General features: G+C 42.3%; 1 protein-coding gene across 5 annotated transcripts in view; it reads left to right on the top strand.

Moving 5' to 3' along the window:
• Positions 1-18,811, top strand: part of pde5ab (phosphodiesterase 5A, cGMP-specific, b) — a 56,501-nt gene that overhangs the window by 18,846 nt on the left and 18,844 nt on the right. For all 5 annotated transcript variants that reach the window (XM_035426579.1, XM_035426581.1, XM_035426580.1 and 2 more), the window contains exons 2-9: positions 962-1,568; positions 7,544-7,633; positions 8,501-8,572; positions 8,729-8,818; positions 10,417-10,554; positions 14,760-14,827; positions 18,134-18,242; positions 18,383-18,467. In XM_035426579.1, coding sequence (XP_035282470.1) covers positions 962-1,568; positions 7,544-7,633; positions 8,501-8,572; positions 8,729-8,818; positions 10,417-10,554; positions 14,760-14,827; positions 18,134-18,242; positions 18,383-18,467 — 1,259 coding nt within the window. The remainder of the gene's footprint in view (positions 1-961; positions 1,569-7,543; positions 7,634-8,500; positions 8,573-8,728; positions 8,819-10,416; positions 10,555-14,759; positions 14,828-18,133; positions 18,243-18,382; positions 18,468-18,811) is intronic.

Consider the following 18,811-nt stretch of genomic DNA (forward strand, 5'->3'; position numbering starts at 1 on the left):
TGAGTGATTTTCCTCTTTCACTGAACTTTATCAACTTGGATTTTTATTTAGAGAATGACATAAACTGGGGTATCCAATGTCAGGAAGTAGGTAAACAATTCCCTTTTCCTGTCTGATACTGTATGTATAAAAAAAACGTCTAATAAAAACAATTGTACAAAAAAACGAATCAGTGAAGATTAATGCTTGAAAACATAGGCACTCAAAATAAAGTTCTCATGTTTCTCTTCTTTAGCTGTGTTTGTTAAGGTTTCTGTTGAACTGTAGCAGAAGCTGATCTGTTTTTAACTGTGCTTGTAAGTTATAATCCTGAGGGCTGTTACCTGTATCTCTCTCTCTTATCATAGTGAGAGCCAGTGTGTGCATGTGTTGCTGCACTTATTGCTTATCTTTTTTCTCCATAGCCTACTTTAGCGAATGCGGGCCCGTGTGTGTTATTACGGCGAATGCAGGTCTCTGTGTTTTGTTGAGATGATGGGGCCTCTTGGTGTTTTATGGAGCCTGATTCAAAAGTCCATCGCTGTGTAATCTGTGGTGTTGTTCTGCTGCCGCGCTCCGCTAATGACCTCTAATTGCTGTCCTGGCTTTCAGAAGCAAAATCACTGTAAACAAGATGCTGGAGTGTTAAATTGTCACAGGCAGAAAATGGCTTGTTTTGTTCTGGCCAGTGAGACTGTGAGGGAGTAAATAGTGTTAGTGATTACAGAGGCCAGCCTGAGGGATCTGAACATTGGTAAATAGGCTGTTTCTTAGAAAGCGCATTATCACGTAGTCATCTTTTCTCTCTTGCTGTTTGCTCTTTTGTGTCTCTCTCTCTGTCTTTCTCTCTCTCATTTCTGGAAGCAGCTCCAAATGGAAGCTGTGTGAATGTTTGGCTGTTCAGTTGACTTTTGGTTTTGAAGCCCCTGGGGAAAGCATTTGTGGTACAGCAGTAATTTAGTAAGCTGTCATGTGCTTGCAGGGAGATGGTCAATGCCTGGTTCGCTGACAGAGTCCACACAATCCAGCCATCCAAAGAAGGTTCCAGATCTCAGACGGAGCCCGGCTCGGCGTCGCTCCAGGGCGGCCGGCCTGACGGGACCTCCCCCTCCCCGGTCCCCGGAACCCCCACGCGCAAGATCTCGGCCTCCGAGTTCGACAGGCCCCTGCGGCCCATCGTGGTGAAAGACTCGGAGGGCTCCCTGACTTTCCTCAGTGACTCAGAGAGGCGGCTGATGCCCCTCAGGGCCCAGCGTTTGGAGGCCGGCGAGGGGCAGCCGGTGAGCGACCGCTGCGCCCGCCTGCTGGAACTGGTCAGGGAGGTGTCCAGCTACCTGGACATCACCGCGCTCTGCCACAAGATCTTTCTGCACATCAACGAGCTCATCGCGGCCGACCGCTACTCCCTCTTCCTGGTGCACGAGGACAGCTCCAACGAGAAGTTCCTGGTCAGCCGGCTCTTCGACGTGGCCGAGGGCTCCACGCTGGAGGAGGCGTCCAACAACTGCATTCGCCTGGAGTGGAACAAGGGCATTGTGGGACACGTAGCAGCCACCGGGCAGCCGCTGAACATAAAGAACGCCTACGAGGTATTCGGCTTGTTTTATTTTCCAGCGCCATTTTCCCTCAGCGAGCCATGGCTAGCCTTGAAAGTCCACTGAGAATTTTATAAAGATTAGAAAGATGATGACAATGAGTTAGATGCACAGTGCATAACTGAGAGGTACTTATCTGCTCTGGATATGTCTGAGCTGATATTCTAAATCCCAGACTGAAAGTTCAGGTTAACAGCAAGAAAGACAAGAATGTGCAGAGAAGGAAACATTGGCTTGAACTCATTACAAATGAAATGATAGTAGACTCACACGCACAGATGCACGCGCACACACACACACACACACACAGACACGCATGCACGCACACACACAGACATACACACAGACACACACAGGCACACACACACACACAGACATGCATGCATGCGCACACACACACACACACACACACGCACACCCACATGCACTTATTGTGTGGTGGTCCTGTCCCACAGCAGTTTGTGAATATTGATTTGTAAGGATCATATTTCAAGAGGTATTTGTTTGATTTGGGTCAATAATCATAATTTAATTTACAGAATTAAACTTGTGTTAAGTAACAGTGTAGCCATGTGTGTATTTCACCCATGCACACACACCACCTACCTGTGCACATGTGAGATATCAGGGAGATGTAAGATGTAAGGGAGAGTGACTGCATTAGAGCAGACAGACCTTTCTTTTTTCATTCAGCGGATTACCTTTCAGTCTGCTACTTTTACACACAGATTACATTTCTGCTTTTACGTCCCAGGAGACCGTATGCCTCTTTAACCTTTGACCCTCTCTGTGACATCAGGGATGGCTCTGAGTTCTGCACATGTTTGCTTTGGCGATACGGCTTCTTTCTAGCGGAGCTCTTTCAAGGTCCTGTGGTTTTTTTTTTTTGACGGTTTAAAGTTCCTAGAGGTGATCATGAAGGTGGTTTGTCTGAGACTAGAGGGTAGTGGGTTCAGTCTTCTTGTCGTAAAAAGTAAAAAAAACATTAGTCTTGGGAAGGACGATACAGATATGCTCTGAAAACAATCTATAATCTGGGCATGTCAAATGAATTATCCGTTCCCAGACTATTTACACTTTTCAGCCACTGTTTCTCCAAGGAAAACTCCAGCTGTGAAAATGAGTGGTGGATGACGAGGTAACAGCAGGATAACGAAATCTGGTGGAAAGCGCTATATAAATGCAGTCCATTTACCATTTACCATGTACAGTGCACACCGATGTGTGTGTGTGTGTGTGTGTGCGTGTGTTTGTAAATGTGGGTTTGTGTGAGTGTGTGCTTGTCTATGAGTGTTTGCATACGTGTGTGCATGTTTACCTGCATGTGGCAAGTATCTTCTTGCCAGATCATCTGAACTTATCTGTAGTATTTATAGCAGGTTCTCATTTCTGATTTCTGAAGTGACAAGGTGTCCCACCAATATTTATGTAAAGCAATATATCAAAATATGTCATGCTAATAAAGCATTTTTGAATGCAGTGGAGAGAGAGTGAGAGAGAGAGAGACCTTTGACCATTGATTCTCCTTTATTTAACTGTTAAGGAGACGTACAATACTAGCTATCCAAAAATAATAAAAGAGAAAAATAAATAAATAGAAAACAAAGCAGGAGAAAATAAAAGTAAAAAGTAAAGATACCCAGACTTAATTAATTAGAATTAATTATCTTTTTTTTTGAGAGAGAGCGAGAGAGAGAGAGTGAGAGAGATCAGAGGGAGAGAGAGAGGAGAGATAGTGAGAATGACTGCATCGCTGTAGAATACACTTGTGTCCAATTAGGACAATAGGACAATCTCCCATCATGGCAAGCAGTGAAGCGAACTTGTTGCTGGGATTGAGCCTGGAACCATGTTGTGTGCACTATGGAGACTACGTTTCAATGACTGTGGACCACTGTGAAAAAACATGTGACAGACTGATGAACTCAAATAAATGCATGTTCAACTTATATACTGTATTTTGTAATAATGTTCACTGCAATATTTCTTTTTCTTAGTGATTGGTGACACAATAATTGTAGTAACAATGGTAGACATAATAATGATAATGACAAGGAAGAGCAAAAAAAAAAAAAATAATAATGAAATAATAAATGATAGATAATAATATTGTTATTAATAATAAGAGATAAAAAGTCCACTTCCCCAGACTTTAAAATGTCTGAGGGAATATTCCCTAAAGAAAAAAACACCTCCCAACTGGATAACCACGCCCTGCATGGAGCAATGGCCTTCCCGCCGAGGTTAGCCCACCCAGGAGCCAGGTCCACGGCAGGCACACCACCACAACGCTCGCCTCCCAAAAACAGGACGACCCAGGAGGAACGGCGATGCCGCTAACGGTCAACAGGGACAGCTGATAGTTTGCTTGTGTTGTAATAAAGTGAAGTGTTCCTTTACTTCAGTGCAGGAACGAGAGGAACTCTCTTTGTGGGTCTTTTAAAAAACTGCAGATGCAGTTTTCCACCATTGGCCGCAGGGCACTGGGCCGATGTAATAACTAAGAACAGTTTTATTAGGTGTCATCCTGAGTTTTAAGTAGGTGAAAATGGCCGCTGTGGAAAATGTGAGTGCGCAGGGGGTTTAGGGGCAGGAGGGGAGGGGAGGGGGCAGAGGAGAATGGGGCGGGTGGATGTAGAGATCTGCAGATTTTTATTTCTGCGTGAATTCACAAAAAAATGTATTTCATTCATTTATTTTGATGAATAAAATTTAATTCAATTGAACTATTCTTCCTGGGTTTAAACACAAATACAATACAGATCCTTACAAGTAACACATTAATTACATTACATTAAGGTACAATACAATTTAAAAAAGAATAAAAATTAATTTTAACTGTTGTTCAGAGAAAGATAACAGTATTGGTTACACATCTTTTGTCTTTTGAAAACGTGCATATCCCTGATCCCTGGTTAGTTGTACTTCTGGTGACAAGCTCTGCCACTGCTTTACAGCATGATGTACTGTATTTAAAAAACTCTCGCGTCCCACAGTTTGTTTTCATTCTTGGCAAATGAAAGTCTCGTCCGAACACTGCATACCTAGTTTTATAATTATGTCTTGTGCTGGTAGGGAGAAGCTTATGATAACTATTGTTTGTCTGAAATGTTGGCATCTCGTAAGAGCATCCCAGTATGAGCCGACAGGCTTTATTTTGCAGAATTTGAAGCTTCCTAATGTTAGATTCAGAAGTATTTGCCCAGACAGGAGAGCAGTACTCTGCTACACACAGTACAAGAGCTTGGACCTCCTTCTGTAAGGTGTTTGAAGGCATGCATTTGGCATACCTTCTAACCATTGCAACATTCTTTTGCTGCTTACCTATCAGCTGTTCAATATGTGTGTTCCACATAAGATGGTGGTCAATATGTACACCCAGGCAGTAACACAGCCTCAGTAATCTGCTCCAGTTTACCTGTCTCAAAGGTTAATCACTGTGAAGCAGCTGGTAGGCCTTTAAGTTGCCTGCCGGTGCCCAATGTCATGTATTTAGTTTTAACAGTATACATGAACAAAGTATTTGCATTAACCCATTGTGACATTCTGGTGATGTCAGTTTGTAAATCTGTGTCAATATCTTCCACAGATTTAGCTGTTTTATAGATGTGTCATCAGCATACATTTCAATTTTATTATAACAGGTTTGTAAACAGAGTGAAGGGCAGAGGACCCAAGTTACTGCCCTGAGGTACTCTATATTCAGGTGCAGCAGGCTGTGAGTGTGGACCATTAACATAAGTAACATGGGTTCTTCCAGTGAAATAAATCCAAGCTTCTAACCTTCTGCAAAAGAAGCCTATGATCTATAAGATGAAATGCTACACTGAAGTCTATGAATACTGCCCCTATTAACCCCCCTATCAACTGCAGATAGCCAGTCAACTGTCTTTTTTTTTTTTTACCAGTGCAGTGGTTGTAGAGTGATTGGACTGGTATGCATGTTGAGATTTTGACACAAGATCATTGCAGGTGACGTAGTTCCATATTTGCGCATGAACAAGTGACTTACTTATCACTGGCAAGAGGCTAATTGGTCTGCTATTCTGACCAGTTAAAGGAGCTTTGGGGTTCAGAGGACATTTAGCAACTGTCCACATGACACAATTCAAAAAGCTCAAACAAAAATACTTTAAAAATACATGTAATACCTGAGTAAGTACATAGAAAATACAGTACTGAAAACTTTGTTGAAATAAAGGCATATAGAGGCATCTAGCAGGAGGTATTATGATGAATTGTTTGTTCAGTCCTTGGAAAAAAGAAACTTAAGACATACCTTTTTAGCATTGCTTTTACATGGATTCTTACTGATCCTGTTTTACCATTTTTAACAATGTTTTAATAACTTATTTTTATTTAATTTTACTTTTTATATTATTTTTATTGATTTTATTTATTTTATTGCCTCTTTAATACTTTTTAATGGCTTTTATGTTCTTAATTAATTTGTTATTTTAATTACTGTAATTGTGAAGCACTAAGGTGTATGAAATGCGCTATACAAATAAATGATGATTTATAGATTATATCCAAAAATAATAAAAGTTGTGGTTTTGCATTAGGCCATATTTCACCCTGGGAGCATAGAAAAACATTTATTAAAAATTATTTCTGTGGAGTTTTGCATTGTTTGTCAAGATAATAGTAAAGGCATTAAATAGAACACATTTGTATGGTGATGGGTAATTTATTATAATAATAATAATAATAATAATAATAATAATAATAATAATAACAGCAACAGCAACTTTATTTTTATTGCACTTGATGCTGGATTAGAAAGTGCTTTACAAAATAAAAGAGCAAAACACTGGATAGAAACAAAATACAAGATAAACCGAATATAATAAATAACTGTATTTACATTGCGCCCTTCATACAATTGCTGTGGCCCAAAATGCATACAGAAGAACAAATAAAAACCCAAGAAGGCTTTAGAAACATCCTGTCATAAGTCACATTAGCAGTGTGATGAATGGACTGTAGTGTGGGAAGTCAACTGCAGGGACTATATTAGTTACAGGAGTTTTTAAAACGCACACTTCTGTTCTTTACACCACTGTACGCTCACTCTTCAGTCCAAATAGTTTAATTTCCCTGATATTTACTGTCCCATAATACACTGCTCTGTTTCCTTCCCCTTTCTGACAGTGCTTCCTGTGTCTGCATAGCTTGTCTCAGTTCTTTGCAAACAGTGTCATTTGAGGTAACCTAGCCATAGCTGCGCTGGCTGTCCTGTTTGCGTGCCTGCGCGATAGCGTGTGTGGGACGGGTGTCTCGTTAAGAAATCACCCCCGTAGCGATGCTCAGCTCTGGAGCATGGGTAAACATTTCCCACCGGAGGCCACAGAGCATGCTGGGTAATTTTAAAAGACAGAGGCTGTTTCACAGGAAAGGTCATGACTTGTGGCTGGATAGGATATACCTGTGGTTGCGTTACTCAAGAACACTGCAATGGGGGGGTTCTGGATTATACTGTGATCTGGAAACAGCAGAACCATGGACGAAACTTAGAAAATCCCAATGCAGTGTAATTGCTTGTAATTGATTAAATATTTGAAAAAATATTTAGTTGAAACCATATTCAGGCAGTGGCTACCAACTCTGTTTTTCATGCTATTCTCACAGCAAATAACACACAATTAGTGGATATCATTTTGAATAAAGGAGATGATATTAAACACTCATAGATGAGACAGAGTAGAAGTATAAGGCTGCCGTTATAATTTACGACTTTCCAAAAATACAGTTGTTATTTGTGATCTTTCTTCATATGTTCCGCAGCTGCAGCCTCGTCATTGATGCGAGCAATAAATTACATTTATTGTAGGAATTATGTAAGGGCCAAGTAATGATTAACATATTTGTAAAAAAAACAAAAAAAATCTCTGCTGCTTCATAATGGATATGGATTTCTCAGTCTGGCTAATGATGAACAGCTGAAGTCTTTGTTACTGTCTCCACAGGATCCTAGATTCAATGCAGAAGTTGACCAGATCACGGGCTACAAAACCCAGAGCATTCTTTGCATGCCTATCAAGAACCATAGTGAAGAGGTGAGGACGGAGTTGGCTTTCATCGTATTGAACACCGCAGACGTCACCATGATTAGATAACATCAATAGGGCCATGTCCAAAAACACATACTTAGCTTACTATGGAATAATATAGAAGTGCTTGGAAGCTGGTAGCACTATCATCTCCTGTGGTTCCAAGATTCAGGTGTGTATACAGAACATACCTTTACCTGCACTGGATGTACCCTCCAGTGCCTCAAAAACAAATATGCAGTTAAACTGCAGTTCCAGAACAGTTTTGATCAATATCACAAAATACCACTCATGTGAGCCTGAGACACACCAAACTAATCAGGAAAAACTCACAGGAACAGAGAATCCTACACTTAGTAGCAGCTTGTGAGTACCCAGACAGTGAGCTGGCTAACATTATATTGTGCTTCATAATTAAAGTGCGAGATTTCAGTTTGTCATAAAATACCAGTGAGTAAAGATCTGAAAACAGCCAAAAAGCTTTGCACTGTATGATCCACACTGCACAAATACTGTACTAGACTCATTCATTTTAGACAAATTTATTTTGTTTTAGAGATGAGACTTGAGTCAGTAATTGTATTCTGCTCTGATATTTGTGGCAATGTACATTGCTAGATTAATAGATTCTTGAATGCAGTATAACTTTGATTCCTAAGGGAAATGCATTGGTTGTTTCTGGAGCTTCTGTACTGTACTGTAAGAGATGTGTGCAGCTAACTGCTGAGAATCTATCAGCAGGACGAAATATATTATACTGATATTTAGGTCAAAGTTGATGCCATTTGGGATATGTCAAGAAAAGAAAGAACGCCGGTGTTGCAGAATCGTCAAAGTGCCGGTTATTTTTCTTTTTCTTTCCTCCAAAACCAGGTGGTTGGAGTGGCACAGGCGATTAACAAGAAGTGTGGAAATAACGGTACATTTACAGAACAAGATGAAAAGGTAAAAGAATGAAAAAGAAACGTGAAATGTTCATTTTTCTCTTGTGTGTCACTCAGGCTGGTGGAAAGTTATTTTGCGGGGGTAGGTGTGGGAAGGGGTCACTGGCTCTTTTTCCGGTAAATGTCATGCCCTACTCACTGTGAATGCTCCTGACAGGACTTCTCCTCCTATCTGGCATTTTCTGGGATCGTTCTTCACAACGCGCAGCTCTACGAGACGTCTCAGCTGGAAAATCGGCGGAATCAGGTGCGACCTCCTGTCCCGCCTCCGACGGGTTGGAAAGAGGGAGAGTGGGTGGGATGGGGGGGGGGGCAGTGCGGGCGGGATGGGGGGGGGGGGGGGGGGGGGCTGAGGGGGTGGAGGGGCGGCTAAGGGTGTAGGGGGCAGGGCGGCTGAGGGATTTCTTTTTTTTAGAGCAGCCTTCAGCTCTGTCCTCTGCCGTGTGCCAGCTGCGATCCAGCAAGCGGACGGACGTTGTTTAGGAAAACTGCAGTTAGCGCATTTCCTTCTGAGCGTGTGGAGGGCCAGGTAACTGTCACGTAAACGCAGGCTGCGATGAGACAGCTCTGCTGCCTTTTTGGGAGAGCGGGCAGGTGTTTAAAATAACCATAGACGCTTCCACGGAAAAACGTCTGCAATTAAAAACAGCAGAAGGAAAACAGGGATGATCTGCTGGCCCAGAATGCAGCGGTTTGAAGCCAGAAAACTGTGAAGTGTCTTCTGGATGAGCTTCTCTGCCTGCGTGACCCAGGCCCTCTATGTGTGTGTGTTGCAAGTGTGATATATACAGTGTGTGTGTGTGTGTGATGTGTGTGCTCACTGTGTTTGTGTGACATGTTTGTCCTCGGGATGTTTCAAGGGTGCAATAGTGTGTTCTCTGTTGGTTTTTGTGTTTAATTGTGTGTAAGTTATGTGTGTACTGTGTGTGCTTGTGGTGTGTATACAGCTGCAGTAGCTTTCCGTTCTTCTTTGGTAGCTCCTTTGCTGTTGTGCTGATTACGATACAGTGCCACATCAGAGTATTTGCTGTTACAAATGATAGAAATCCACCATGTGCAAAGCTTGTATTTATAATGTTTTTTTTATGAAAATACAGGTCAGAATTTTGCTAAGGTGGCACAAAATTAAATTGAGGCGGCCGCCTGATAATTCTCCATGCAGGAGAAACCCTGGATGAGCGTTGAGTCCCCACTAATACATTTTATAAGTATGCAGTTGACACAGTCCTAGTGGGATTCCTGAGGCCAGGTAACTCCTCCCTGGTTGCATTTGAGAAGGAGGTAGAGAATATTGTCAACTAGTGTTCAGACAACTGTCTCAAGACTAATGTATGAAAAACAAAAGAAATGGTCATCGATTTTTTTCACCGTAGGGATTTCACAATGTGCGTGTATGTGTCTGGGGAGTTGGGAGGGGAATGCTGTCCTGAACTTTGGCTCTACTTTTATCCTTTTCATTGTGTTCATTCTCTTTTTATATGTCCTTTTTGTTTTTTGTTTACCATGTCCTCTTGAATTTCCCCATTCTGGGCTAATAAAGTTTATGTACCTTGACCTTGATGTGTGTGTTTCTTGTGTAATGTGTGTGCTCTCTGGGTGTGTATAATGTGTGTGCCCTCTGGGTATATATGATGTGTTTGTTTGTGGTGTGTGTAATTAGTTCTCTGGGTGTGTATAATGTGTTCTCTGGGTGTGGCATGTATAATGTGCGTGTTTGTGGTGTGTGTAATGTGTTCTCTGGGTGTGTAATGTGTTCTCTGCGTGTGGTGTGCATATAGTGTTTTTGTGTTGTGTATAATATGTTCTCTGGGTGTGTATAATGTATTCTCTGGGTGTGTGGGGCAGGTGCTGCTGGACCTGGCCAGTCTGATCTTTGAGGAGCAGCAGTCTCTGGAGGTGCTGCTGAGGAAGATCGCGGGCACAATCTTGTCCTTCATGCAGGCACAGTGCTGCACCGTCTTCATCGCCGATGGCGACTCCATGGTGAGCGATCAGAACTGGGAGTGACTTTTAACCACTTGAGTTGGGGGCAGTTCCATTTCAATTCAATTAATACACAATATTTATTGAAATTCATGAATTCAATTAAAATTAAAAGTGTTGGTGAATTAATAGTATCTCTAATTATTTCCTGAGTGAATTGAAATGACATTGAGCTCAACCAGTAACCCACACGCTGTGTGGGTGGTGGGGGGGGGGGGGGGGGGGGTTCTGAAGTTTGAGGTGTCTCCATTGTCTCCCTCTGTAGGTTTGCATTTGGAGATTCTTTTTTAACATTTTTTTCATTAATTTTACACCCAACATGGGGCTGAAAATGTTCAATTCCTACCCTGATTTGGAATGTCCAATATACAAGAACATCACTGCTGATTCGGGAGACTGTAGGCAACCGTGGTTCTCCTCAAAAACTTGTGGTGTTGCCAGCTGCTTCTTCCCACACCGCAGACTACAGCTAAGCTTGCATAGAGTGGAGTCAGAGGAAGACCTTTCATATGCGGCTTTTGCCTGTAGTCCACAGGAGGCCAGTTGACCAGCGGGGGTCGCTAGAGAGCTATGAACCCCTAACCAACATAGCCTGGATGATGCAATCGCCGATTGCAAATTTCCCTAAGAAGCTCCTGGCCACAGTCGGCACTGGCTCGGTCCGGATTTGATCCGACATCGCAGGGCTCATCCTTGCGCAACAGTGTGGTGCCTTAACCGAATGAGCCGCCCAGCCATTTTACATTTGGAAATGTCTTCAGCCAGTATCGAAGAACGATAATTATGGAGTGAGTCATGTCTAAAGGTCACACTGGAATTCCTGTCCGGGGCTCTACTGATATTCATTTCAGCAACCGAAGCTTTTGCTGCTTCGTGTAAAAATATTGACATACATTATAGACAGAAAAATTAATAGGTACGAGGGGATAGGTAAATGTATTACCCAGCTGGATGGATTATTATGGAAAAGACAGAGAGCAATGGATTTACTCTGGATGGATTTCATCCTCGTATTTGTATTACTGTGGGGGCCATTGATGTAGAGGCCCGCACAGTACATCCTGTGTCTGAAGGCCCATTTACACTTGGTGCCATGCGTACGTCAGAGCATAATAAGAAGTGATTTTCCTCCTTGTAAAGAAGCCTATTTGGGAAAAATGACCGATATCATCCTCCCGGAAAGGTCCCTGAAGAGGGCCTGTGTTGGATGCCTTGGCTTGGTGAGAGGCGGATGACTCTGCTCTGACATCTGCAGCCACACTGGCCCCATTTATGAAAGGCAACAGGGCTACAGCCTTCGGTGAATCAACTTCTTATTCCCTGTTGCCACGGAGCCGCTCACAATGTTTTTTAGAAAACATGCGCAAATGAAAAGAAAAAATCTTATTTTAGGCCTGCGGAGATCCTGATTTATTTTGAAAAAAAAGAAGAATTTAGCGTTGAGGCCAAACTTCCCACTGATTCCGCCTCGCTAATACTTGCTGTGCGATTATTTTCCTGTTTGAGTGTTATGTTGATGCTGCGGGGGCATTATGGAAAAACTATTAAGCAAGACTTTAATACTGTGAGTCACCGCAGACCAGGCCAGTGACTGGCCAGCCCTCTCTGGGGGAGCCAATCAGAGCGTGTCCCCTCTCCGGCAGCCAGTCAGAGAGGGTGATGGGACTGGAGCCCAGGATCTGTCACCGGGCCTGAGTAGAGCTGCCTGTGTAAACCTACTAGCTGGGCAAGGCCTCTGACTTCACTGTCCAGGTATCAGGCAGGCATGAAATGTGAAGGAACAGCAGCATAATATTTACCCTGCCACTGAATGGAAATGACTTATGAACGGCCATTTTGTTACGTAAAACAGCTATGTTTTCAGCTCTCTTTTTGGTCTAAATTCCACAGCTAACAGCATTCTCGTTTGATAAACTCCGTTTGAACAAGACAGAAGTAATATACATTTTAGTCCCCTGTGGTCAACTTTTATGGTAATGTCAAATTATGGCAAGTATTTTTAAGCTGCTGTCTTCTAACAGACCAGTGCTGATGCTTCAGTCTCTGGACTGATTTTCAAGGAAGGCTTCAGCCAAATCTGTGACTGCGCAGTCATAGCCTTTTTGGGAGTCTGCATGCACTGCAGCTGTGGCCTACAGGTCAAAGAATGTCTGTGAAATTTTGCAGTTCAGGGGGGTCATCTCATCCAAATAATTTACAGTAAGCCCAAATTTGAGGATTCCCAGATAAGCGTCTCTTTGCTTTTGAACCTGGGGCATAGTTGTTTTTCCAGAGCTGTCTGCTATCACTCAGCAAATTGAGGGGGGTGGGGGGGGGTGCGAGGGTCAAAACTGCAGGGTCAAAACTGACTTCAGCCCTAGACTACCAACATAAAATAATCCCCATACACCAGCAAAACATCGAGGCAACATTATCATCTTTCTGCAGAGCATACACTGACTCCTGCTGATTATAAACCTCTGTGCAACTCAGTGTAACCTTCTGCCATGTTGTAGCACCGATGGGTACTCACTGCTGTATAAATACTTTGATGCAGGTACTGCAGATTGCACATCGTAACTTGGATGTGGATGTATTACATTCTTGCAACGTTCTTTCAAAATTGAAGCAACATTGTAATCTTGCTGCAGTATAAATACTGGCAGTGTTGAATACACAACTCAGCACTGCCAGCTCATAACATTTCTACAACCCTTTGCTACTTCATAGCAACATTATCTCCTTACTGGTGGATGTATCCTGAAGCCAGCACAGCACAGCAAATGCATAAAAAATCACATAGCCTTTCTAGAATATTGTAGCAATGTCTCCTCTGTCTTCTTAGTGGAGGATAAATATTATAGAGGGGTGCTGGCTTTATACACACGACAGAGAAACTTCTGACACTGTCAGCCATCTGGCCCAAACACAGGCAAATTATGTATATGTAAGATTAGTTGCTTAGTAAGATGTTAAGTTGGTAAGTTGTGGCAATGCCATTAGTAAAGTTTGAATTTAGAATATATGTTTGAACTCTGTGGAGTTTCCATGTTATCCTTGTTTCTGCATGGGTTTCCTCCCACAGTCCAAAGACATGCCGGTAGGCTAATTGGAGACTCTGAATTGCCTATTGGTATGAGTGTGTGAGTGAATGGTGTGTGTGCCCTGCGATAGATTGGCGGCCTGTCCAGGGTGTATTCCTGCCTCTCGCCCAATGCGCGCTGGGATAGGCTCCGCACCTCCCGCGACCCTGCCCAGGATAAGCGAGTATAGATGATGGATGGATGGTACACTGTGAGAGAAAACCATTGTCATGTTTTTTCATTTTTACTGTGGAGTGAAATGGTCTTGAGTTTGTGTCATTCACCTCTTGTTACAGTACAAGTACTAAAACTTGTTATAAGGTGCATTTGCAGTATAAGGTAAAGCAGGTGATGACATAGGTTATATAAACTGAAATGTGGGAGTAAAAGCATAGACGGTTACTTTCCAAAACAATGGTGACAATGGTGAGGATGGTGACATGCTATTTCCAATGGAAGATAACTATTATTTTTGCAACTCTAATGTCCAACAGTTTGAGGTTCCTCTCAAAAGATACAAATGTAAATGTAACTTGATCATAGCAAGAGCCCTTAAGGAAACAGCCAGAGCCGTGCCGTGTACAGAAACGAGGTTTGATGTTGGCAGCGATAAAAAAGACATTTGTATTTCGAATGAAGACAGGTTTTTTTTCTCCTTAATGGCTGCAATGTAACATCTGGAAGCTGGTCTGGTCCCATTTCAACCCCCCCGTGTTAAAAATACAACAGGTTTCTTTTTTTTCGCAGGGGAGCGCAGATTCTAAACAAGTCCCTATAAGGTGGTGTACACATGTCCAGGAATGCTGAAATGAACTCCAGCTCTGGCTGCTGTGATGGGTAATATATCAGCTTTCCGTTTTTACGGTGAGCTGCTCCAGGTCTCTCGAAGGCAGCGCCCCGCGGATTGGCTGTTTCAGCGCGGCGCTCGATAATGCCCTAACTGTTGCGCTGGAACCCGAGCCTTTTCGGAAAAAAAAAAAAGAAAAAAAAAAACCTCGAAGTGTTTGATGGCAGCAGAATGATGCTGAGTTCACATGCACCATCACCTGAGACTAATGACATTAAAAAGTGTGCCTAGCAACTCTGTTACTTCAGCAGTAATACCTCCTTAGATAAATAATCTCTCCTCTGATTTTATTACAGAACTCTTTCTCCAGCGTGTTCCACATGGAACATGAGGAACTTGGCGAGTCTGTCGAGGTTCCCAAACGGTAAGGCGATCTGTTTTTTTTATTTTTTTTTAGATTAAATATCTGAAACTATTTCTTTCCAGCCTCAGTTACTGATGGGGATACTAGGTGGCTCATATATTGGGAGGGCAGGTATGCCATCCTGCCAAGTTACGCCTTGGCGGGGCGGCATGCCCCATACATGTATATTATATACACTTCAGTAAGTGACAGAGACCAGTGCTTCATCCTCTCTTGTTTGTATCTTCCATTAGTAAAATTGAAATGGGCATTATGACCTTAGTTTGGCATTGACAGATGTAAGGATGGGAGTTGATTGGGGGAAAGTTATGAAACAGGTTGATTACTCTCAGGTGGGAGAGAGGCTGGATTTGTGATGTGATCTTTCAAGGAGGCAGAGATATGAGACAGAAAAACTGATGTGATCTCACAGTTGGAAGGGAGGAGGTTATGAAAGCAGTTGTTCTCTCATAGGTGGAAGGTAAAATGGAGTTATGAAAGGATTTTATTACAAAGAAGGTCTTCATCAGTAATAACAATGGTATTTATTCCAGAGAATAAGCTCTGTTCTCTACCAGATGAATTTGCCTTGAGCCTAAAACCTTTTAAGGTCTGTAACAATGGCTCCTCAATCAACAAGTGCTTAGGGCAGGGATGTCCAATCTTATCCAAAAAGGGCCGGTGTGGGTGCAGGTTTTTTATTTTAGCCCAGCACCACGACTCTTGATTCTACTTATCAAAGCCTTGATTTAAGACCATGATTAGGTAATAAATGAATCGGGTGTCAGACCCCCCTGGATTATCGTAACTTGTTATGAATTAAAGTAATTTCTTTCCTCAAAAAAAGATCTACAAAGAAAATTCTCTGCAGGTGAACGAGCTCGCATCTCTCCACATAGCTCTTAGGTTGACCGCGGACAAATATTTATCTGGCCACGTGGGCTTTCTTGACACGTGCATTGGCTGTGCACGTATTTGTGATGTGGAGGAAAGCAGATATTTGGTGTGGAGCCATCAGACTCCCAAAGAAGGCAATTTACTTAGATGCTCCGTGAGTCAGATTTTAAACAAATGGCCCAGGTAAGAAAGAAATGTTTAGTGAAGGCTGAATAGTACCAGGCCTCTCAAAGGGTTGTTTTGAGATTAAGAGGTTGATTCGGGAAGCTGTCGGGTAGCCTGATTCTGGAGGCCTCAGAGAGCTATAGGTGTTAACCCTTTATGGTTCATCTTGTTACTTGCATTGGCAAAAGCCCATGTATTTAAATGAACAACATTATTACGTTAAATTTTGGATGAGGGAAATGAACAATTATGACCGATCTATAGCCGCTGTTGTTAATGGTTTGTCCTTGATGGCTTGTGAAGGGGCAATACAGCCACAGATTAAGGAGTTAAACAGGACAAGGCGGTGCTTTCTGACTGTCTGCTTCACAGGATTGCACAATGGAAAGTGACCTTGGTAGTGCAAGTTATTATAGGGGTTAAGTTATACTAGACAGCGAAGTGTTAAATGCAGATCTGTCTATGTTTGTTTCAGTAAAACGAGACAAATTGCATGTGCTGACTTCAACCACTCAAAGTCCTTTGTCCAGATAAAACATTTTTTTTGTTTCCTCTGCAAAACATCAGGGTCACTTGGAACATGGGGAACCACTTCTCTTACTAGAGAGTGTGTGTTTTCGAGAAGGTCATCAGTTCATGTCCCAATTCGGTCAGACCACACATTCTGTGCAAGTTTACATTTTGGAACTCTAAGAAGAATCTTCAGAATCAGTTGTGAGAGAGAAAGAATTAGAGTCAGAGAATGAGAGAGAGAGAGATAAAGGACAAATAAACAAAGTTAAACTGAAATTCTGGTCCATAAAAATCCCTATCCCTATCTGATCTTATAATTGTTTGTTCTTGTATATTTGAACCAAGAACTTATTTTGTTTATTTAATGTTTTATCTGTGCCTTTTTGTGAATGCCTAAAATAGTTTTTTCTGCTTATGCAGCTGAGAGAGAGAGAGAGAGAGAGAGAGAGAGAGGGAGAGAGAGGGGGAGGGTAAAAAAAAACTCAAATGCCAAGTGGAATAAGTGAGATGAAACACATGTTGTTTTTGTAGACCCATTTCTGGCTCTCATACTTTGACATTATGTTTTTTTTTAAGATTCAGTTGCTTTTTCTAAGGTTTACATTTTAGTAGATCCACCAACCTCATTTTGTATATAAGTGACTGCTTTCGTGTACAGTACTGGTATTTGTAGTTTTTGTAGTGTTTGTCCAAAATCAAATCAGTTATGACTCATTGACTCTCTGAACTTTGTACAATTTCCTAACGACTTTAATCTTGGGCCATTTTTATCAAGCTGTAGTCCATTTGTAGATTTGTTTCATATGTAATAGCACCATTGTTATTATTACTGTTTTTTGTCTCATACATATTTCAGTGGTTGATTTCCCTTCTATTGTATTTGCTTAATAACCCTAGAAGAAACAATTACTTTTTATTTTATGGCTCATGTAACATAGTATTACATATCTGACCTGTTTTATAGCTTTCCAGACAGAGCAAACAAAGCTAAAATTAAAGCTCTGACTTTCTAAGCAAGTACAGAGAGAATTAAAGTCAACATCGAGGTCCCATGCTGTTCTAACCATCACCCAACTCTCCATTTCTCTCCTTCTCCCTCTGACTTTCTTTCTCTTTTTCTTGCTCTCATGCATTCCTTCTCTCTCTCTCTCCCTCCCTCACACACACACACACCACTCACACACACACACACACTCAAAGTCTCTGGCAGTGGCACATTAGTCAGCTGTGCAACTCAAACATCACCATCATCCTGGTGATTTAAGCGATTCATTGAACCAGTGTTCAGAAAAATCCTGGTGATTTAAATTATTAATTGAACTAATGTTCAGTGAGACCTGGTGATGTAAAGACCCCCCCCCCCCCCCCCCCCCCATATAGACACACATGCACACCCACCACATCCATGTAGAGCTTCCCGATGATTCTTTGAGCAGTTATTTGCAGTGAGCTTGGTGGTTCTCATTTCACAAAGAGCAAAAATATGGCATCTTGTGACAAAAATTAGCTTCAGGGTAAGTTTGTCATGTATGACCACAACTGCATCCACCAGGCAGAGAGTGTCAGAGCCCTGGGGCTTAACCCCTTAAGCAGAAGGTAAATTCTTTGCTTGGCTGTGTTCCAGTAGATGCATACTTAGAGGCTTGCCTCCATGCTCTGTTTATCTCTTGTTTTTGCTGTTTTGAATATAAAAACATGAGTCATTGAATGAAAGAGGCTGGACTTTGACGTGAGCCTGTGGTCTCCCTCTAGGGACTGTGACGTAAGCAAGATCAACTACATGTATGCGCAGTATGTGAAGAACACCATGGAGCCGCTGAACATTGGGGACGTCACCAAAGACACGCGATTCCCCTGGACGGTGAGAACATGTGGACTCTGCTCCTCGCCAGTGGAGCATTCCATCGCCATGCTATTGAATCATTTTCTTTTTTGTGGAGTTTTTGCTGTATTTGGCTGCTCGTACAGCTTTCTGATTGGCCGATTTTATTCCCACGGCAGAGTGAAAGTGCGGAGCACTCGCGGAAGCTGATGAGGAGTTTGCTCTGCACCCCTATCAAAAACGGAAAGAAGGATAAGGTCATAGGTATGGCCCTCTCTGCCTCTCTCCCATTTGCCGAGCTCTCCTGTGCATGGTTTTACATGCTGATGCAATTTGAATGAGAATCGAAGGAAGTCTGCAAGCTCCAAAACTGTGTGGTGTTACTGTTATTTAAGTGTGCACAGATTAGGGTGAGTGTATCACTAAATTCATTTTGCAAGCTTCATTTATTCCCATCATCTTGCACCACACCAATTCAGCCCTCCTTTTCGTTTTCTTTGAATTGATGTTGATGTTCACGCGCAGAATAGGTGTTGAACGATACTGTGGTCACTGCAGGTGGATGAATGCGGTATTATGGGGGAACATCCCTCTATAAAGGAGCCTGA

Source organism: Anguilla anguilla, chromosome 7, assembly GCF_013347855.1.
Source record: "Anguilla anguilla isolate fAngAng1 chromosome 7, fAngAng1.pri, whole genome shotgun sequence".
Taxonomy (NCBI): Eukaryota; Metazoa; Chordata; class Actinopteri; order Anguilliformes; family Anguillidae; genus Anguilla; species Anguilla anguilla.